The 22,350-nt window shown below is 50.1% G+C and overlaps 3 protein-coding genes across 10 annotated transcripts in view; all 3 read right to left on the minus strand.

Moving 5' to 3' along the window:
* Positions 1-9,121, minus strand: part of PBXIP1 (PBX homeobox interacting protein 1) — a 28,048-nt gene extending 18,927 nt beyond the window's left edge. For all 4 annotated transcript variants that reach the window (XR_014505755.1, XM_083416561.1, XM_083416560.1 and 1 more), the window contains exon 1: positions 8,988-9,121. The gene's annotated coding sequence lies outside the window, so the exon portion shown is untranslated. The remainder of the gene's footprint in view (positions 1-8,987) is intronic.
* A 3,632-nt stretch (positions 9,122-12,753) lies between these two features.
* Positions 12,754-19,503, minus strand: PYGO2 (pygopus family PHD finger 2). The gene is made up of 3 exons (XM_083416379.1): positions 19,056-19,503; positions 16,201-16,250; positions 12,754-14,829 (listed from the first exon to the last, which is right to left on the minus strand). The coding sequence occupies exons 1-3, from the start codon at positions 19,300-19,302 to the stop codon at positions 13,741-13,743; spliced, it is 1,386 nt and encodes a 461-aa protein (XP_083272505.1). The 5' UTR covers positions 19,303-19,503; the 3' UTR covers positions 12,754-13,740.
* Positions 19,504-20,465: 962 nt separating this feature from the next.
* Positions 20,466-22,350, minus strand: part of SHC1 (SHC adaptor protein 1) — a 47,907-nt gene continuing 46,022 nt past the window's right edge. For all 5 annotated transcript variants that reach the window (XM_083416599.1, XM_083416597.1, XM_083416600.1 and 2 more), the window contains one exon: positions 20,466-22,220. In XM_083416599.1, the coding sequence (XP_083272725.1) occupies positions 22,092-22,220 (129 nt within the window). In that variant the 3' untranslated portion in view covers positions 20,466-22,091. The remainder of the gene's footprint in view (positions 22,221-22,350) is intronic.

Genomic DNA, 22,350 nt, shown 5'->3' on the forward strand with positions numbered 1-22,350 from the left:
ATCTGGGAACCGAAAGGTTTTCTGTTCTCAGCTCTAGGTTTGTTACAGCGTTTTTGTTACAAAGAGGACTGCTTAGCTTGTGCTTTTTGTCTTAGAGGAAATTGCAGTTTTTAAAATGCGTACGCCGAGGCCTGGCTGGGGGGGGGGGAATTAACAAACAGTTTTTAGGGCTTTCTGGGGTAACCCTAACTGTACCCCTTCATTCCATACCTCTCAATTTTGGACAGCCTTTTTCTCAAAAAGGCTCGTCCCAGGAAGGCACAGGCTGATATTCTCGGGTCAGAGCTATAATCTGGGGGCGAAGCATGCGAGAAATCATATTGCGTGTCATTGTATGCAAGCATTGCAGCAAGCAAGGTACAGAAAAGCAAAAAATTAGCAAAATGAAAAGTGGGCCAAGCAGCAGCAAAAACAGGCCTTTTACCCATCCTAGTTTTGGCAACCAGTCAAGCCATGACATGTCCCATCCCTCCCAAGTTTGGGTAGGAATATGGGCCACTGTTTCAAGTCCTGCTGCCAAATTGCGAATGGCCTCACCATGATCAGAGATGTTAAAGCAACAGGCCCCACCTGTGAGATTTAACGCTGCACAAAAGCCGCCATGTTGCGCCAGGAGAAAGTCCAACGCTAATCGGACTGAGAGAAACGCATTGCGTGTCTCATCCAATTGCGTGGCAATTAGCCTAAGGGCCGTGGCTGTTGTGTTAGCAACAATCTCTACCACTGCCTGGAGTCTGATTATGCGGTTCAAGTTATAGATTGAGAGATTTTCTCTCCCCGATTCCAGGAGGCTGGCGCATAATGGGCCAGTATCCTTTCCGGAGGCCACTGATTTTGGCCCCAATCCTGGGAGCTGCCACCTGCAAGTGTTGCCAGGTCAGCCGAACGCCTCCTTCTAGGGGGTGCAGAGGACATCTGGTCAGGAATCCACATGGGGGGTATTAAGTAGGCTGAAAAACAGACCCCATACCATCCTCTTGGGAGGGCATGATAGGCCTGTCTGCCACACACCCAGTAAACGTCCTGACCATGGGCAGATATGGTGCCTGTCAGCAAGCGGGCCAGGCATGCAGTCAATTTGGAACCAGAAAAAGTTCCTGTCTTGGATTCAGGCATGTCAGTTGGGGCTGGGAAGGTACGATCACAGTGGGAAGTGCCCACATAGGTCTGAGCGTCACTGGCGTCATTTGATTTGTTGACACAAAGGCAGCCAGTGATCCTGTGAACCTGGAAAGGGACGGAATGATTCCATAAAGAAGAATGGTTGCCCAGAGGCTGGAAGGCAACAAGTGGAGTTGTAACCAAGGATTCATTCCAAGGCACAGGGAGGAGTGGCATTCCTCCCAGAGCATCTACAGGGGCCAGAGTGCAAATGGCACAATTGGTCCGATTTGCAGAGAACGCAACCATCTCAGCAACCTGAATCCACTTATTATATGTGTGGTGGGCCCCCCACGATTGCAGCAGTTGTCTGGTCACTGTGAGTGGTATTGGCATTTCAAAGGTCAAAGGCAGCAGAAATACCAGCACGGGGACCCACAGTCGTATTTGAGCCATTGTATGCAAGTGGAGGGGCTTAGGTAAGTGCTAGAGAGTGGGCTGGGGTGTAATTATGCTGAAAGAAGAGACCCACTAGACACCCTCCTCTGCAGGGGTGGCGTAAAGCAAACCAGGCGCAGGTACCTTCAATAAAGTTCAGTTATGCAAAAGGAAAGAAAAGAAAATGTGAAAATGTCCTCTTTCAATCCATGCTGGATTCTTGTGCAAAACGTCAGCTTCCGGAGTGACGTGAGCAGGGCTGTAGTCTGGTGGGCATCCAGTCGTCTGGTGGGCGTTGGACGTCTTGGGTCTCTTCCAACAAGGCTGGAGCGATGTCTGGGCGTCTGGGGTGAGTCGAAGGGGCCAGTGCAGATCAGGTGTCACAGATGCTGGTGACTTTAACAGCTGTAGAGAAACAGGACAGCCTCTGGCCGGTTTACCTGTCAAGAGAAGAGAAAAAGAAACACACGGCAGAACGACTGTACATTGACAGATAGCATTTGCACCTAAGGTATAGGCCTAGCAAACATTAATTCAAAAGGGTATGCTTGGCAGGAAACTTCGCAAGGGGTTAACAGTTCTGTTCCTTGGGTTTAGTTTTGCCAGCTGAGATTTTTTTTTAAAAAGTCTCATTCATGTGCTCTAAATTTCAGAGCTCTCGTGGCCTGTAAGCCATGTTGCAAATTTCAGTTTTCATCTGCCAAGTTTGCTAGTGTCCAATGTGTTCCCTTGCTTCTGGCAAAGTATCAAAGTTTCAAAATTCCTATGTTATGCTGCAGCTTGTTTTTCAGAATAAAATTGCACCTTAAAAATAAAAACTTGACAAAGTTCACAGAAAGCATTCACTTGCTTTTAAGAAAGTCACTTTCCTCAGGTTAGTGCTTGGGGCAAGGGGGGTGGGTAACCCTTGGCCTTCTGGGTTTTTTGTGGCTGAACCGTAAATCCAGACAGTGTGGGGTTCAGGGTAGCTGGTTGGTGAGAATGCAGCATTTTCCTCTTGGGATAGCAGCCAAGAGATAACGCTCTGAAGCTACCTCCAAGCGCCTGGCACAAGGAAAAAAAAGCTGATGTCCTGTTACTTGCATGAATGAATGTTAGAAACAGTTAGTTCACTCGCTTCTAGCTGCAACAGTCCTTTAGCAAGAACAGAGATGAGAAGAAATCATTTTTGAGAAATCTTATTGTTCCCAGTCTGTGGGGGTGGGGTGTGTCGGGCGTGGGGCCTATGGGCATTCCATTTCCCAATGACCCTCTTGCTTGCAGATAGCGCACTGGCTTCTTCCCTAGGCGTCTTCTGCCCCTCCCGTGGACACCCTCCGGGATTGCATTTTTGGCTGCCGGCTGCCTGAAGACAAACCCCTAATTATTTTGGCCGGATCCTCTTCGAAAGAAGGATTCTGATTTAGGGTGCTTGGAGGTCTGTGGTCCTGTACATTGGATGACTCCAGGGGGTCGTACAGTCAGTGGGTGGGCCATCAAAGTGGAGTTTTAGCTGCCTCAATTGCAACATCAGTATTGTCCGCTGCCCTGAGGGCATGTATCTTGCGGATTTCCTCAATGGTCAGTATTGTAATCCTGGGGCTTTTTCAAACCCTTGGGTTTAATTGTCTATTTTTTAACAGTTCTGTCCCATGCGACTCTCAAAGCCTTCTGCTCTGTTTCTTTCTGTCTGCCAATTCACATCCTTGCATTGTGCTGCTTCTAGAACCAAGAAGCCACATCCAGCTCACTCTTTTAAACGGTTCTACATACTGGAACACTCTGTCAGACTGCTTACTAGTCCATCTTATCTCTTTATCTAGAGTTCTTCTGAAGTCATCATCATCACCATCATCACCATCATCACCTTCCTCTTCACCTTCCTTGCTTGCATCAAAAGGGGGTTGGGTAGGGGGAACCTCATTTAGCCCTGGTGCAGTTGCTGCATATGGTGGTGGGGGGCTAATTATTCCTCCCTCCTCTTCTTCTGGGACTGTTCTTCTGGGACTGGCCAGACTGCTGTTTTTTCAAACTTGTAATTGTATTGAACACAGTTTGACTTGGGCAGTCACAATTCTATTTTTCCGAAGCCATGAGGGATTTTGATCCACATTGGCTTTCCAGATAGAAATATAGGGAATCTGATCTGTGTGGGCCTTGAAAATGTTACTCCATAAAATGCTGACCAAGTTTGGATCAAAGGATCCTCCAGGAGGCCATTCTGGTAAATACGAAGGCCAGTCAACTTCACATAAATGTTGGAGTCTGCTTCTTTTGAGTTTACATCCCCACTCTTCTGCTTTCATGGCACTTTTCCAGTTTTCCAGAAAGCTCTGTAGTGGTGTCTCAAGAATTGTTTTACTGCTTTTTATTTCCCATGACTCTGGGATCCTGGGGACACTGGGACACTGGGACACTCAGCCCTCCTAACGTTATTTTCTCTCACTCAGTCACAGGCCGGACGTTGCTTTCAACGTCTCACACTCAAAACATTCACTGGAGTGTCCCCACACGCACATTCAGAAAAACAAAACAAAACCCATGCACCTCCCCCAATCCCCTTTCCCCCCCCAAAAAATAACCACAACCGGCAGCGTTTAGACTTCGACCGGGGCCCAAGAGCACTCTACTGCTTCTTTTGGACACAAAAAGAACCATAACCGGCAGCGCTTAGACTTCGACCGGGGCCCAAGAGCACTCTACTGCTTCTTTTGGACACAAAAATAACCACAACCGGCAGCGCTTAGACTTCGACCGGGGCCCAAGAGCACTCTACTGCTTCTTTTGGACACAAAAAGAACCATAACCGGCAGCGCTTAGACTTCGACCGGGGCCCAAGAGCACTCTACTGCTTCTTTTGGACACAAAAAGAACCATAACCGGCAGCGCTTAGACTTCAACCGGGGCCCAAGAGCACTCTACTGCTTCTTTTGGACACAAAAAGAACCATAACCGGCAGCGCTTAGACTTCGACCGGGGCCCAAGAGCACTCTACTGCTTCTTCTGGGCACAAAACCAACCATAACCGGCAGCGCTTAGACTTCAACCGGGGCCCAAGAGCACTCTACTGCTTCTTTTGGACACAAAAAGAACCATAACCGGCAGCGCTTAGACTTCGACCGGGGCCCAAGAGCACTCTACTGCTTCTTCTGGGCACAAAACCAACCATAACCGGCAGCGCTTAGACTTCGACCGGCGCCCTGCAGCACCCTTTTTGCTGCTTTTCTGGGCAATACCAAAACCAGTGGCACTTCTTCTACCCTGCTGGCGGAGTTGATCAGACTCTCTTTTTGCTCCCACCTATCCCTGTGGAGCTTACCTTGTTCCTCGAGGTACCTTCTTTCTGCACGGCCGTTGCTCTTTCTCTCCGTCACTTGTCGCGTGTCCACTCAGGAACGGGTGGCCAGTCCCTCCCACGAAGTTGGCAGGATGCGCGCTGGAACTGTTGACCCAGGATCCTGAGCTGCTCGCCTTGCAGTGACGCCCTGGACCTCTTTGTCCCTCGATCTCGGGGAACGTGCTTATTCCCGGCCAACGCACCAGAAATATGTAGCCTTTTTAATCCATGGGTAGGAATAATTGTTGCACCCGAGCAGAGACAAAAGGAGCCAAATGACACCAAGGGGTTAATCCAGAGAAAGAGCGTTTTATTCTGCCATCCGGAAGGGCAGAGGCACCTGTGTGATTCAGTTCACAAAAGACAGGCCGCACCGAAAACATTTTACAAGCAGGTTTTATCCTTTTTCCAAACCCCTTTTCCCCTCTCCCCCTTCACACATTCTTACATAGAATGTTGCTTTTTTCGTTCCCTGGTTCTGTTCCCGGAAGTATGTTGCAAATCAATGTACCAGGACAAGGTTGCTTAGATCTGGGAACCGAAAGGTTTTCTGTTCTCAGCTCTAGGTTTGTTACAGCGTTTTTGTTACAAAGAGGACTGCTTAGCTTGTGCTTTTTGTCTTAGAGGAAATTGCAGTTTTTAAAATGCGTACGCCGAGGCCTGGCTGGGGGGGGGGAATTAACAAACAGTTTTTAGGGCTTTCTGGGGTAACCCTAACTGTACCCCTTCAGTTTGAGAAAAAGAAGGAAGAAAAAGGCTGCAGTTTTAAATGTTATCTTATTTTTTAAAAGCATGTCCCCATGGATGTTGACACTCACTGCAGGTGCATGTAATTTTTGCCATATTCAGGGTATAAATTAGACCCATCTGTTTCAATAGTAAAACTGAGTTGGAGACAAGCCTCTCGAGGTAGGAAACCGTTAGTCCATTGGTCTATCTAGCTTAGTGTTGTCGACACGGACTGGCAGCTCTCCAGGGTTTCAAGCAGGACACATGCTCAGCCTTAACTTGGAGATGCTGGGGATTCGAACCTGTGACCTTCTGCATGCAAAGCAGGTGCTCTGCCACTGTGCCTCAGCCCTTCCATTCCATTGAACTGGCATAGGAAACTGCCTTCTAGTGAGTCGGACCGTTGGTGTATCTGGATCAGCACTGCCGGCACTGACTGGCAGCAGCTCTCCCTTCCGAAAATTGGGAGAAAAGAGAAAAGTTTTGGGGCAGGATTCTTGGAGTGACATAGGCACTATTGTTCCTCTTTCAGAAGCCTAATCCTGTGGGACAAAGCTAATTCTCAACACCACACAATCCCCAAAGTCACACTGCACCCCAATATGTACATATATTTCTGAGTCCTCTGATTCTGCTCTCAACGTACAAAGAGGCTGTGGTTTTACAGCAGGCATCAGAAGATGCAAGCAGGAAACGGCCTTGTTTTGTCGCTCTCAAGTTCTGCCCCCCCCCCACAGCTCCGATGCCATAGCAACCCTGGCAGCGGTGCCCTTAATAGGAGATTTATGTGGGACAGCGGAACCTAGCCGGGCCGGATCCTTGGCGGCAGTGGCTACAGGCAGCCAAGCACCACCCGACACAGACAGGGACAAAAATGGGCCTCTCTATACAACAACACTTTAAAAAAAAATTAATAGGACAAGAGAGTCCGCGGTGGTGTGGCGGTTAGTGTGTTGGACTAGGACCTAGGAGACCCAGATTCGAATCCCCTCTCAGCTTAACCTCTCAGTCTGACCTACTTCACAGAGCTGTTGTGCAGGTTAAGGGAGGGAGGGAGGGGGAGACCCATCTACACCAACTTCAGCTCCTTGGAGAAAAAAAGCAGGATATAGCTGCAATAAGGGGGTTGGACTAGATGACCCGCAGGGTCCCTTCCAATTCCACAATTCTACATGAGGTCCTGGCAGCCTTCAGCAGGGATGTGAGAGGGCTTGTTGCGGGGCAGGAACCCGGAATGGTGCTTCCATCGTACGTGAGCTGCCTGGTATCTTCAGGGCATCTCTTAACGCCAACGTGGAGCCCTCCAGATGTTGCTCCACTACAACTCCCGTAATGCGTGACCAACTGGGCTATTCTGATGTGGGCTGATGGGAACTGGAGTCCAACAAGAAATGGAAGGGCTTTGTACCTCTGATCAGACCCTTCGTAGGTTTCGAGGCAACCCATTAATAAAGCTCTTCCCCCTGGAAACAGCGTGAGTTGTGGATGCGAAACACGCACTGCTGCAGATAACTTTGTTGGAGCAAGTGGGGAGAGCCACAGCCCTTGTTGGACTCCCATCATTCCTCAGCAGTTGCCCTGGGTTCCTTGGAAGGAAGGGCAAGATATAAGTTTAATTTTAAAAATAAAGAACAAGTCCAAAAGGATCGGCAGGGCCTGTCCCTACCCTCTGCCCTCAGCCATAGATCGCCACCTGGCGTGCCTTGCAAGGCTGTTGTGGTGAGGAACCTGTGGCTCTGGATTTCAAATCCTATCACCACACCCAACCCAAGCAGGAGGGGTGATGGGAGTTGTAGTTTTGGAGAGCTTCTCCCCATCCCCTTTTTACAGATCGCTTAGCAAAAGGACACACATTACTTTCACATTCAAAATAAGGGCATAAAGGCTTATTATATTAGCAAATAGTGCAAAGTAATAAAACAAAAACTGGGAATGATATGATAGCCAGGGGTTTGGGACCTGTTGACCTCTGGAGACGTCGCTAGGTTAGAATACCCATCCTCCTTGACCACTGGTCGTGCTGGTCGGAGCTGGTGGGAACTGGAATCCCTAAACATCAGTGGTTTGCCCACCTGCCATAAAGTTTAGGGTGCAACCTTGTAAGCACTGAGCTGGTAGGAAGTCCCATTGAACTGAATGGGTGTTTACTTTCCGGAGTAAACGTGTGCAAAACTACAGTTACTGAGATCGTACAGTCATGAAATCAATGACCTGGAAGTCATCCAGCCCAACCCTCGGCAATGGAGGAATCACAGATGAATACGGTGGTACCTCAGGTTACATACGCTTCAGGTTACATACGCTTCAGGTTACAGACTCCGCTAACCCAGAAATAGTACCTAGGGTTAAGAACTTTGCTTCAGGATGAGAACAGAAATCGTGCTCCGGTGGCGCAGCAGCAGCAGGAGGCCCCATTAGCTAAAGCGGTGCTTCAGGTTAAGAACAGTTTCAGGTTAAGTACGGACCTCCGGAACGAATTAAGTACTTAACCCGAGGTACCACTGTAATCCCTGACAGATAACTGAAGGTGTGAAGCTCTTGGGTGTTCAAAAAGCGGTGTGTGCAAATGTTGAGCATGACAGCCAAAAAACACAACAAAAAACCCGCAACCACCAGGAATCAATCACCCTGTAGCACTGGCAGCTTGGAAGGCAGAAAAGATGGACCCCTTACAAACATTCCTAACGTTGAAGTGAGGATTATACAGCCAATTAAGATCTCGGCTCTCCATCAAAACATAACCCTAAGGATTCCAGGGGCTTGCAAACTCAAGAGTATACAGAACCGGTGAATACATTCTTCTGGATTAATTAATGCAGGGTACGTGGGCACGATTGTGTATGCAGGTGGCAACCGGGTACAATATATGGGCACAGGTGGGCTTTTGCGATGGGACAGAGGGACCTCTCCCAACTCCAGCATCGCCCCTCTCAAACCGCGCATGAAAGGATCTGGTCTAGACCCTTCCCTTTGCATTGATCGCTGAGCCAAATGCCAGTTTTGGGACCAAAGTTACCTGCAAGGCAACGGTGGTTGGGGGAGGGGAGTACACCTGGAGGGATCTCAAAAACGAGTCCCATAGAAACTGCAAGCCTACTCTCTTTCTAGATAGATAGATAGATAACCCGAAAAAGCAGCAACTCTCTCCCAGAAGCCAAGGTGAAATCACAACCAACTCACCCCCCTAAAGGGGCAACGGGAGAGCTGATGGGACTGTTGCCATGGTAACCCTGCATTAGCGACCCTCGGGGATTCCCTCTGCTGGACCAAATCATGCCGCCGCCGCCGCCGCCCCCCTCCTCCCTTGAGAGCTGCTTGCCCTAAAATTGTGCCCCCCCTCCGGTGACCCATACTATTACCCCACAACAACCCCCTTCTTCTTCACCTTTCCATCCATCCTTACCTTAGTCTAGGGGGCTCTCAGATCTGGAAGTTTGTTTAGAAGGTGGAAAAAAGGATGGCTTTCGAACGCCTCTTAACTTTGTATATAGGAAACTTCGCAGCACTTTACCCTGCGGGGGGGAGGAGAGGGGCGGGACGTCGGGGGCAGGCAGCCTATCCCAGGGGTTGGGGGAAATGAGTTTGGCCAATGAAGGGGAAGCGAGGGCAGGGGGGGGGGGGACGGGTTGGGGCGGACAGCACTGTTTTGGAATCCGCAATGCAATCCGGAGGCCGGGAGATAAATGTGTGCAAAAGCCCCTAAATGGGGAGGATTCTGGATCGGGGAGCACGCTTTGCGGGGAGATGACTAGGGATCCCCCCATAAGATCAGGCTTGGGGGGGTGCAGAGAAGGGGTGTGCCCCCCCCCCCCAGTCAGCCATTTAGGATCCTAGCGAGCAGGCATGACTAAGCTGAGCGAGGCTGGAGAGAGACAGCAGCAGCTGCGAGTCCAAGCAGAGAGGCGGGTTGTCCTGCCATCCCAGGGACACTTTATACCAGCCCTGGGTAGCTCAGCTGGCGAGAGCACTGTGCTGGTAATGCCAGAGTCGCAGGTTCGATCCCCGCATGGGGCAGCTGCGTTGCAAGGGGGTTGGGCTAGATGACCCTCAGGGTCCCTTCCAACCCCGGAATTCTATGTTTCTGTGGAAGGACCTGTCGCCGCTGCCGCCACCCCCTTGCAGGCTGACTGCTAGGAGACCCTCGCTGCTGACAAATTCTGCGAGACTCTAAAGTCAGAACGTGGGAAGAGCGAATGGCCCATTGATCCAGTATCCTGTTCTCACAGTGGTCCGCCAGGTGCCCCAATGGGAAGCCCGGAAACAGGACTTCCACTTTCTGGGAGTAACTGATATTCAGAAGTATCACTGCATCCAACTATGGAGGAACAGCCATCGTAGTTAGTTGCTCTCTCTCCAACGAATTTGCCAGCTTCATTAATAATAATAATAATAATACAGTAAAAATAATAATAAAATTTATTATTTATACCCCGCCCATCTGGCTGAGTTTCCCCAGCCACTCTGGGCGGCTCCCAATCGAGTGTTAAAAACAAGACAGCATTAAATATTAAAAACTTCCCTAAACAGGGCTGCCTTCAGATGTCTTTTAAAGATAGGATAGCTGCTTATTTCCTTCACATCTGAAGGATGGGTGGGCGCCACTACCGAGAAGGCCCTCTGTCTGGTTCCCAGTAACCTCACTTCTCGCAATGAGGGAACCGCCTGAAGGCCCTCGGCGCTGGACCTCAGTGTCTGGGCTGGACGATGGGGGTGGAGATGCTCCTTCAGGTATAAAGGACCGAGGCTGTTTAGGGCTTAAAAGGTCAGCACCAACACTTTGAATTGTGCTCGGAAACGTACTGGGAGCCAGTGTAGGTCTTTCAAGACCGGTGTTATATGGTCTTGGCGGCCGCTCCCAGTCACCAGTCTAGCTGCCGCATTCTGGATTAGTTGTAGTTTCCGGGTCACCTTCAAAGGTAGCCCCACGTAAAGCGCATTGCAGTAGTCCAAGCGGGAGATAACTAGAGCATGCACCACTCTGGCGAGACAGTCTAACCCTGAAATTTTGGGTCCCCTATGATGGGAGTAGTCAGGATTTATGTTTTTTTGGGGGGGGCAGGACACCCACCTGTCATCCTCCTCCGTCTGGCTCCATCTAGCAGATTGGGAATGAAATGTCTCAACAAGGGTTGTTTTAAATTACTTTCTTTTGGTCCCAAGTGCTCAGAAAAATCTGTCAAAATCTCCCTACAATTTCTAATTTTAGTTAAGTATTTTTATTTATTTACTTTGATTTAAGCAGGGGAGCGGGCTACCCCCGGCTACTACGCCCATAGTCCCTTCCAAAGTTTTGAACTCGTTTTGTACTGTTAACCCCACGTTTTGTGCTCCCACCCGAGTAACTGATGCTCAAACCGGGGACCATAAGTAACCTCCCCAACCCGACATTGTCCATCTTGTGCCACAAACCCCGTGTTTTGAGTATCACCTACTCAATTGTGGGGTGGCACGCAACGCAAGGTTTGCAGCACAAAACTATTCTGAAATTTTGGCACCAGTTTGTAGTGAATTGGAGAATAACAGGCAGCCTGGGGAAAGTCCTGTAAAACTCCAGAGAACTACATCCCCCAATGTTCCTCTTCCCTGGCCCAAAATTATTTCCCTGCAACACTACTTCTAAGGAGCGTAGAGGCTTCCACTCTCAAAAACAAACCTGCACGGTAGGCTCAGCTGAAAGATGCTGACCCTGAATCATCAGGTGATCTTTGGAATTCCGGAGGGATTGAACCCAGGGAGAAAGCTCTGCAAGGAGGTGAACAGGGGATCCTAGATCTGATCAGCAGCCCCGGTACATGATGTGCATCCTATAGCATGTTGGCTCTGTAACCGGATGGTTTCTGGCTTGAGAGATGTGTTTGGCTGAGAAAGCAAAACAAACCCTTCAGGCCTTCACCATCCTGAGAAGCAGGTGCAGACACACCTGCCAAACCTAAATCTCTGCAACATTTACCTCCACGCCATGCAGATTTCAGCAATAGATGGGACATTTTGATAAGCCAGCAAGATAAATCTCAACCTGGGTTAGCTTTCAATGTTAGCATTCATTTATGTAAGGTTTTTGGAGTGGTCGCAGCACTCACAATAACCGTGAAGAGGAGGTCAATTTTATCTAATAAAACCACCTTGCAGTCTGTCTCCTGGAAGCACAGGAAGTTCCCTAATCCTCTCAGCAACCTTGTAAAAGGAGGTAGATTTTATCTCAGATGCACACCTGTTGTGGAGACAAGAGCCTCTTTCGCCATGACATTTCGCCAGTCTTCTTTTCTGTACCGTGGAAATGGTTCACTCTGTCCTCTCCCTCCCACCCCACCCCTTAACTTCTACTCCACTGTTGGAAGGTTTCCCCTAAAAGCACCACAGCCAGAAAAAAAAACCCCAAACCAGAGATTTTGCCTTTCGATTTCTAAGTCCCCTGCCAGCCTCTTTCTTGGCAAATCTGAGCAGTCCAGGCTTGTCCTTGGCAGCTGAGTGGCTTTGGGGCTTTGTTTCTTCAGCAACCAGCTGGGGGGGGGATGCTTTGAAAGGAAGCAGAAGCTGAGAGGTGACACTTTGTCAAGGAAGCAAACAAGAGGGGGGGGGGAATGCCTTTTTGTGTGTGCGTCTCAGTAGACTCTGTTCTTTCAAGCCTCGGATTGTCCAAATGGGCATTTTTGTGGCTTTGGCATGTGGAGGAGATGCTCAGCCAGCATGTTTGGGGGTCAGAAAAACAGAGCAAGGGCATGAAGGTCTGGTTTGTAAATTTTGTGTGCTTATTCCAACAGGATCAGATCAATTGTCTCTCTAATCAAGCACCCCGTTTTCGACAGTCCACAAAGGGAGTTGCTTTCGACAAAGGCAGACCACTGGCCTATTTTGTTCAATGCGGTCCACACTTGCAGCAGCTCTGAAGGGTTTCAGAAGGCGGAGGCAGTATAAGCCTCTGAATACCAGCTGCCAGGAATTGCAAGCAGGGAGAGCTGCTGCTGCACTCAGTTCCTTCTCGTGAGCTTCCCATTGAGGCAGCTGGCTGGCCACTGGGAGAAGAGGATGTTGGACTAATTGGGCCACTGCCTGATCCGGCAAGGCCCTTCGCATGTTCAAATGCAAACCACCAATTCATGCACACATGGATGTATAAGCAACCAGGTCATTGCTCCCTCCCACCAGCTTTCAAATTGAGTTTGTAACAGCACGGTACAAAATTTGTCTTTTAATACGTTCACATAAAAACCAAGAGAGTGAGAGATAGAGGCTGTAGGTGTCTGTATGTGTCTGTGTCTGTGTGTACACACACGCACACACACAACAATGATTCCCTACTCCCCCAGATTCCCTTCTTTTCAAAAAGTCCAGCAGGACAGAACAGATTTTTTTTTTAAGAAAACAATTATCAAAATCACACCAGTAACCACTTGACCAAAACACACACACACAAGTACAAAAAAGGTCTGGGTCTAAGGGAGAAAACAAACAAACCCGCCAATTTGTTTTCAAAAGTAAAAATTTAAAAAACCAAAAAGATGTCCAAGAGTGTTTCCTCTTGCATGGCTCTCTTGAAATGCCCTCTGAAAGAGGTTCGGGGCAGGGATGGTCTGTTCTCCGTTACTTGAGGGCCTGTCGACCTTCAAAATATCAACCCTCCCCACAGGGCCCAGGCTTTGGCAGACTCGCACCTGGCAGTAGTTCTAGGGAAATGGGAAACTGAGGGAACCGTGCTGCATCTGAGGAGAGCGGGTGATGGTCCTCTTCTTCTAAGAAAACGCCAGTGGAAGAGAGAGAGAGAGCACAGACACCCCCAGTGAAGAAACTGGTCCAAACCGTGGTAGTAACCGCTCTCCAGTTTATGCTAAATTGCCATCCACTGGGTATCTGGCTGTTCTGTGGCTTCGAACCGCAGCAGCGACTGTAAAAAAATCGCAGGAGGAGGAGGAGATGGAATGCTGGAAGGCTTGGGAACAACAGCTCCAGGTTCTGGAGGTCACAGAAGGCCGAAAACTCAGTCCTCCCCTCCCACCAAATTCTTTCAATAACCGGGGGGCTTTGAAAATGTGCTACCCGTGTTCCTTGGAGAGGCTGCAGAATCCACGGACGAAGCCGAAGAGTGTCTAGTGGTGTAGAGCAGGGATGCCACCACTTCCGACGCCCAGGCAGAGGGAAGCGGCTGCGGCGGCGAAGGCTCAGCCGTCGTTGGCGGCCACCAGCTGCCCCATGCCCTCTCGGATGTAGACCGACTGGATCTCCTTGGTCTTCAGGCAGAAGTCGCAGGCCCAGACGGCCGAGGCCTCGGTGGTCAGCAGCCCGTAGGCGTTCTCGGTCATCCCCGTGCACTCCCGGTGGAACCACTTCTGGCACGAGGCCTCGCACAGGATGGCGTCCTGGTCGTCGTTGACCTCGCTGCGGCACGCCCCGCAGGGGTACACCAGGCCGGGCGGGGGCTGGTGGCCCGAGTTCCCGGAAGCCTTGCTGGAGGGCGGGAGGCTGTTGGCCTCGGGCGTGCCACCTCCGCCGTGCCCTGTGCTGTTGGGCGCAAAAGGTGGCTGGGTTCCGTTGATGGCTGCCGGCGAACCGCTGTGCTGCTCCTGGCTGAAGGTGCTGGGGGGCGGGTTGAGCGGCTTGCCCCCGCCGTTGTCTTCGCCGCTGCCGCCACCAGGGGGGAAGCTGGGGTCGGGCCCGGGGAAGGAGCTGGGGTTGGGGGGCAGGTTGGGGAGGTTCGGGCGCTGCATGGGGGACTGTCCGAACAGGTTGCCTGGCTGGTTGAAGCGCTGGGCCATCGGTGGCCCTCCGGGAGGGTTTAGGGCGGGCCCCGGGCCCATGTCGCCTCCGCGCGGGGGCTGCCCCATGGTTGGGGAGATCATGGGGCCGAAGCCGCCCATGGGGCCCTGCATCAGCTGCCCCCCAGGGGGGCTGAAGTTCTGGCCCAGGGGCTGGCCAAAGGGCTGGCCGCCAAAGCCCATCCCTCCGGACTGCACGTACCCGGGGTTCTGGGGAGGCATGTTGAAGGCGGGACCCATCTGGCTTGGTCCAAAAGGGGGCGGCTGCCTCCGCATGGGCTGCGGGCCCCCGCCGTAGCCGGGCGGCACCTGCGGCCCCATCGCCCCCTGCATGCGGAAGTTCCCAAAGGGTCCGGGGCTGCCGAGGAAAGGTGCGGAGGCAGAGCCGACTTTGGGGGCCCCGAAGTCATCCTCAAAGGGGTTCGACGCCACCAGGTGGTCCACCATGGGCGTGGGCGGGGGAGCAAATTCCGAGAGGTGGGAGTAGGCAGGGCCCTGGAAGGGAAAGATGCGCCACAGTTAACAGGAGGGAAGCAGGGGACCTCCGCTGCGCGGATGAAACCAATCTGTACATTATGCCCAGGGAATTCTAGGCTGCTCCACCATGGGGCTGAAAACACGGTCGTATTTCTCGACCATCCTCGCCATCCAGGATGGCCATTTGATTTAACCAGGTTAATTATTTCCCCCTATAACTCAATTGATCTTTTTTGGAAAATGACACCCTCCCCTCAACAAAAAAATATTGAGGTATACAGTGAAGACACGGCGTAAGAATGTGGTTTAACCCAGAGCAACCAAAGAAGAGAGGTCCAGAGGGTGGCAACCTAAGAACGGGGCCTTTTCTGCAGTGGCTCCCATTTGTGGAATGTTGTCACGTGGGACATTTGTTTACATATCTCTAGATGCCAGGCGAAAAGGTTTCTCTTCAACCAGGCCTTTGGCTGATTGCGATCTGATGCCCTTTTAAATGTGAGGTGCAAGCGGGGATTAACTGGGTCGTCTCTGGTCTTATTTTTCATTATGTATTTTGTGGTTGTTTTTTTTTGTAATATTGTGTTGTGAACCACCCTGAGATCTATGGGTACAGGGTGGTACACTAATAATAATAATAATAAAAAACTGGGTGTCTGAGAAAGTTCAGGACTGTTTGTCTTATTCATGTAATCGATAAAAGTGTCAGTCAGTTGTAAATTACTCTTTGCATCTCTGCCAGCCGTATTTTGTTGCTCAATTTCTCTATGAGGACTAGTCACCAAATTATGTTAAGATATTTCAATAAGGATGCCCCTTACATGTCTTCCTAAAACATATGGGCTATAGCAAGTCTAACTGCTAACAACAGTTAACTAATAAGAGATTTAAATGAGATATCTTCATTCTGAACCGGAGATATATTCAATGGGTTGAATGATTTGTTGGACCAGTGATATTAGGTATCTCAAATAATGACCATATTTACTCAGGTCTAATGTGCCATCGAATCTAATGCGCACCTCAATTTTTAGAACTTTGAAACAACAAAAAAAAGTATTTCCTGGTGAATGTAAATGTGCCATTGAATTTAATGCACACCTTAATTTTTGCGACATGGTTTGGCCAAAAAAGATGAGCCTTAGATTTGAGTAAATACAGTAATTCTTTCGCAGCTGCTACTTTAAGACAGTTGAAAATCTGCTTTTTGATCAGGCAAGAAATTCTATGGTTCTGTGGAAATTCAAGACCCAGAAGTCTTACCTGCAAGGAAATTAAGGTGCATGCAAGGGAGAAGGGAAGCAGACAGTAATTCTCAGAGGCTGCTCTGTAGAGATGTATTAATGCTGATTCATATACGGTGCAAACAGACACACACCCCAGTCACGTTACCTGTGTATTGGACTTGCGGCGCTTCTTCTCGGGACTCTTCATTTGAAGGCCTAATTAGGAGGAGAAAAGGGAGGAGAAAATGAAATGTAGATGTGACAAGCTAATTCAAAGTCTGGGTATTCACTGCCTGAATATCCCGGTGCACCGGCTTGCTACTAAGCCTGCCCACGCCACTAGACCACTAAACCCAACAACACCCTGCTTGCCTGTCTACAGATAACTATGCTAGAAATTTGTGTTTCAAAAACAAAACCAACTGCATCAAGATCATTCCCTGCCTAGTTCCTTGTTTGGGAGGAGGGAAGAACCTTGCTTTTCCAGAACTTTAAGAGAGACATTTGAAAAATGCATTGATTGAATTAAGTGCCACTGGATGTTACAAAAGCCACCACCTTTAATATGCTTAGTGATAGCCCAGCCCACTTCCTTGTGTCTATAGGTGGTGGCTTTCACAACATCTTGTGGCACTTAATTCAATCAATGCATTTTTCAAACATCTGTCTTCAAGTTCTGGAAAAGCAAAGTCCTTCCCTCCTGAACAGATTTTGCTTTGGGGCAGTGCTGGAGGAGAACAAACAATATGAGAGGGGAAATTGCCTTCAGGCCCTGCTGAAATATTTGCCTGGGCACTTGGAAAACTGGGTGGTGGGTAAAAACCACCCTGTGATCTTGAGATGAAGGGCAGCATATAAATTGAGTTACTACTACTACTGATTATTATAATGTGTCCATGCTCATATTAACCAAACAGTTCTTAGATTCTTCTAAAGCATGTGTGGATAAACTGTGGCCCTATAGATATTGTTGGACTACAACTCATATCAATGGCAATGCTGCCCGGGGCTTATTGTGTCCAGTTCTGTGCAGCACAATTTAAGGAGGATATTGACAAGCTGGAACATGTGCAGAGGGCAACCGAGATGAAACCAAACCTTAGGAGGAACAGTTGAGAGTTGGGGATGTTTAGCCAGGTAAAAAGGAGACTGAGAGGAGATACATCTGAATGGCTCTCCATGGAAGATGGAGCAAGCTTATTTTCTCCTGCTCCAGAAGCTAGAGCCATAACCAATGGATTCAAGTTGCTAGAAAGGGGATTCCGACCAAACACCAGGAAGCTATTTCTGACAGCAAGAGCTATTCGACAGTGGAACAGACTCCCTCGGGAGGTGATGGACTCTCCTTCCCTGGAGGTTGCATGACCATCTGTCATGGATGCATTGAGGGTTTGCACCAGATGACCCTTGGATTTCCTTCCAACTCTACAATTCTATGAACACCCGGAAGAATCACAGGTTCTCCATTCCTGTTCTAAGGGACTAGATAAATTCATGGCACAATTGTCCATTGCTAGTTGGAATTGATGCTTTTGAATTATGGTGCTGGAGGAGACTCTTGAGAGTCCCATGGACTGCAAGAAGATCAAACCTCTCCATTTTGAGGGGAATCAGCCCTGAGTGCTCACTGGAAGGGCAGATCTGGAAGCTGAGCCTCCAATACTTCGGCCACCTCATGAGAAGAGAAGGCTCCCTGGAAAAGAACCTGATGTTGGGAAAGATGGAGGGCACAAGGAGAAGAGACCGAGGGAGGATGAGATGGTTGGACAGTGTTCTTGAAGCTACCAATATGAGCCTGACCAAACTGCGGGAGGCAGTGGAAGACAGGAGTGCCTGGTGTGCTCTGGTTCATCGGGTCACGAAAAGTCAGACACAACTAAACAACAACAAGAAAAAGTTGCCACTAAAGCTAAAATAAAAATCACCTATAGAAGACAAGGATTGAACCTGGGACCTTCTATATGTGAAACAGATGTTCCACCACTGAGCTACCACTCTTCTTTATAACAAAGGGACATGGGAAGCTCTTTTATTCTGAGTCAGACCACTGGCCCATCTAGTGTGTTGACTACACTGACTGGCAGCAGCACTCCAGGGATGTACACAGGACTTTCCAAGCCCTACGTGGAACTGCTGGGGGTTTCAACTTTGCACCATTAGCATGCAAACTACATCCCTTCCTCTAACATTAAAATAAAGATAAATTTCATTTTCACTTACTACATTAGCATACCACTTTTTCTTCTAGGTGGTGTACATGGTTCTCATCCTCTCACAACAAACCTGTGCGGTAGGTTAGTCTAAAAGATGGTGACTGGCCCAATGAGCTTCATAGCTGAGCGAGGATTCGAACCCTGGTCTCCAAGGTATTCCAACACTGTAACCATTACACCACACTGGCTCTCATGGTAGTAAATAAAGGGCCAATTTAAAGAGGAGTGCAGGAAGCTGCCTAATCCAGAGCGAGGTCATTAGTCCTTCTAGCTCTGCACTGCCTACCCTGGCTGGCAGTAGCTTTTCGGGATTTCGAAAAGGACATTCCCAGCATTGGGGAGCCAACCTGGGACCTTCTGCATGCAGAAGAGATGCTCCCTGCCTCTAGCTTGCCGTCCTTCTCCCGACTGCCCTGTTCCTTCTAACTCACCAGGGTTCACGCTATCACACTGAACAACAGACTCAAAAGGACCTAGAGCTACCAGGGAGGGCTTAAACAAAAGGCTGCTCGAGCCCCTGTAAGTCCCATTGATTTCAAGGTCGGAGGGAGCTGCCACTCGAAACGTGCCGACTCCATAAGCCTAACTTCCGAGTCCCATTGATTTCAATGGATCTGATCTCAGAACAGCTAAGTCCGAACCCAACGTGCACGTTTTAAAAGAAAACAAATATTTAAATTCCAGAGGGAAAAGGGGGTTCCACCCATAGACAAGACACCCCCCCATCATCATCATCGTGCGCCCTCCCCTGTCACTCAAGGCCTCCGTCTCCATGGCAACCACCCTCGCCCGCCTCCCGGGCCCTTACCGGCCTTGCCCTGCTTGCGGCCTGGTCCTGTGGAGATGTTCCCTGGCGGAGGAGGCGGCGGACCCGGAGCAGGCGGAGCTGGGCCGACTCCCCCCTCCAGCTTGTCGGGGTGCGGGGCCGCCATAAGAGGGAAAAGGGGGGGAGGGGGGAGGGAGAATGGGGGGGGAGGGGAAGAGCAGCTACGAGCGCCGGAGGGGCCCTGCGCGCGCCATCGCGACGAGAACAGGAAGCGGAAGCCCAAGACCATAGAGTTGAGAGGACAGAGCACCGCTTCCGCCTGCGACCGGCTTTGGAAGGAGAACGCTCGCCCTGTGCCGCTCTAGAGACTAAGCAGCTCTATGGCGACAGAAAAAAGGCGAGCCGCGCTCAATAGTGAAAGGAAAGGAGGGACATTCTATTTCCCCCTCTCTATGGCTCACGGAACCTAGCCAATAAGAAGAGAGCTTAGACGTGAGGCGAGTGAAGGGAGATTGGGATGTACCATTTCGTCAGCGGGGGGGGGAGGGAATAGAGAAACTTCTTAGCCGTCACAATACATCCTGACCCTAACTAAGGTTCCTCAGGAGGAATGAACTCAAGGCGCGGCCGGAAGGTTAAGACCACTTTCCCCCTCCCCCAGAACGGGTGACATGACACGCATCCTCTCTCTACCTACCCGTATGGACTATTCCTAAACGACAGACTAAGGACAGGCATAATCCTGACAGGCACGGCCGTTGGCCAATCAGCAGCAAGGAACAAAACGCTCTTAGCCAATGGAGCTTAGACTCTGCCTTAAGGCATCATGGGAATTGTAGGAACGAATAGGAACAAGCGATTCCCTACTGCAGAGGCGGTGGGAGCGAGCGCCGCCAGCGGAGAGTTTGGGGCATAGCCGTCAACGTTTCCCTTTTTTAAAGGGAAATTCCCTTATTCCGAATAGGATTCCTCGCAAGAAAAGGGAAAAGTTGACAGCTGTGGTTTGGGGAAGCAGCTGGAATTCCGGAGAGAGACAAGCAAGAGCGCTATACAGGAGGCGTGGGGACCAGCGGGTGCTTTGGGATCTGCTCTGGAACAGTTAAGAACTTCTGTATTAGAAGGACTCAGATATATTAAGAAAAAGTTTAATTATGATAAAAGTATATTGGCAATAAGTAACATGAAATCGAAATATGAAATAGACGGGAGGTTGGGTCTTTAGTGTTAAGACCAATATATGTTTTATTGTTTGCTAAGAAAATTATGTGTCCATAGTTATTCCTGTGTGTAATTTGGTATTTGTTGTTCTTTTCTTGCTGTATCAATAAAAATCTTTTTTTTAAAAAGAACTTCTCCCACCCAAGTAAGACTCTTTGCTGGGTGCCCCCAACTCCGCCCCACCTGCAGCTAAACAAGCAAACAAACGAAAAAGGAGGTTCCGGCAGCCACAGCTTTAAAGAAATACCAACTTTTAATAATAATAATAATTATAATAATAATAATAATCATTGGGTTCCTTTGGTATAATCAAGATAAAATCAAACCGATAAAAAGTGTGTGTATAGGATGGGGGGGGGGACACGTGAGGTGGAAATGAAGTCCCCCAGGGTGGGGGGACAGGCACAGTGATCATGGGTGTGTGTGTGTGAGGAAGGGGGGGGGGCTACACTTTGGCTTCTGGAGTATAACAATGTACATGCAACACTAAAGTTATCAAACTTATTTACAGACCTGGGGAGGGGAGGGAGGTGTGGCTGCAGCCTGAGCACTGCAAGGAGACGTGGCTTTCTTATACCCCCCCCACCTCCTCTCTCCCTGGGTCCTTTGGGTGCTCTGGAAAGCTTTTGTGCTCCCCACCCCAATATTGCCTCCTTGCGGAAGGTCCTCGAGTTCAAGGACGAGCGTCCCACAAATCCCGAGGGGTCCCTGCGCTGCTAAGGCTGTGCTTTCATAGAATCGTGGAGGTGGGAGGGACCCCTGAGGGCCATCTAGTCCACCCCCCTGCAATGCAGGCGAGGAGAGGGGCTGTAGTGTAGGGCGTAGCCCAGAGTAATCCCGCCCCCTCCTCCACCTTCCCCGCAGGGCACTTTTGCCAACAGGGATGCCCCAGGGGTGTAGGAGTGCCCGCCGGGGCACAGTGATGGCTGTGCAGGTCCTAGAGATTGGGGGGTGGGGGTAAGAGAACAACAGCCTTCTTCTCTCACACCCCTACTCCACCGCCCTCCAAAGCAGGCCACCACAGCAAGAGGGATTTTGCATAAAATCTCAGACCTGTAAAAGGGTCAAGGCACGCAGAGTTAATTAATATGTAAAGTGAGTGTTTTTGGGGGGTGTGTATGGGTTACACATCTGGGTCCAGGGGGAGAATTGCGCTCTCTCTTTTTGTGCTTTACAAAAAAAAAAAGGGGTGGGGGTGGGGAGAGGCTATTGTTTCCCTCCCTCCACCCTCTCCCCCACAAAAGAACAAAATACCACCAGCAACTTTGGCATTAGCTGAATCCACTGGGCAAAGATTCAATCAGGCGCTGCTACAAACGGGAAACGGGAACGGACTTCCGCCCAGCCGCTTTAAAAAGTCAACAGAAGGAGGGTGAGGTTACCTGAACTGGGGGTGGGGGTAAATAGGCAGGCGAAGTTTGGGGCTCTTCTGCCCCAAGGGAAGCTGTGCAGGCACGGGATCCAGCAAGGGCCACGAGAAACCGAAACCCTCGCGCCCTCGCTGAGGACTAGCGCCTTGCGCAGGCTTTGCAAAGGTGAGGCAGTGCTGGCCCAGGGCCTCCTTGGGAGAAATGAAAGGTGGGTGACGATAAGCGACAGGAGATAATCAGAGAGCATCTTTTACCAAGGAGGGATTTGTGGAGTGAGGCAGGTGTCCAGCTCGCAATAAAAGGGAGACGCTTTGGCAGAGATGGCACCGCTCTGGCCTGTGGTGGAGGGAACCATTGAGTGAGGAACAGAACACCCGTAAAAGGCAGGAGAAGCTGAGGTGAAGCTGCTGGAAAGGGCAAGGCGGCGTTTTTTTTTCCACTGAAGGATTTGGGGGGTGGGGATTAGGATGACACCCCGGCCCCTCGCTGCTCACGATCTCCGCTCCACTGGTTGCTGCAGGCAGAGCTCGCTGCCCGCCGAAATGATTGGCAGCCGATTGTCCATGTGGTAGCTAATGAGGTGGCTGACGCTCTCAAAGCGGTGATCCTTCGTCCGGACCTGCAGGTAAGGGAAGGAGACTCTGGCTGTAAGGCTTTTTTTTTAGTAAACCCAAAATGCACCGCTTGCACAATGGGGCTCCCCCTATTCCTGCCTCTTACCCCACAAAACTGGCCTGGGAGTTGGTGTT

The sequence above is a fragment of the Podarcis tiliguerta genome (assembly GCF_965153285.1).
Source record: "Podarcis tiliguerta genome assembly, chromosome: 16".
Classification (NCBI taxonomy): domain Eukaryota; kingdom Metazoa; phylum Chordata; class Lepidosauria; order Squamata; family Lacertidae; genus Podarcis; species Podarcis tiliguerta.

Coding starts and splice junctions, on each gene's coding strand:
- PYGO2 (XM_083416379.1), bottom strand. CDS start 19,302: ATGGTCTTGGGCTTCCGCTTCCTGTTCTCGTCGCGATGGCGCGCGCAG. Junction 16,251..19,055: donor CCGCAAGCAGGGCAAGGCCG/GTAAGGGCCCGG, acceptor CCTCCTAATTAG/GCCTTCAAATGAAGAGTCCC. Junction 14,830..16,200: donor GCCGCAAGTCCAATACACAG/GTAACGTGACTG, acceptor TTTCCCTTCCAG/GGCCCTGCCTACTCCCACCT.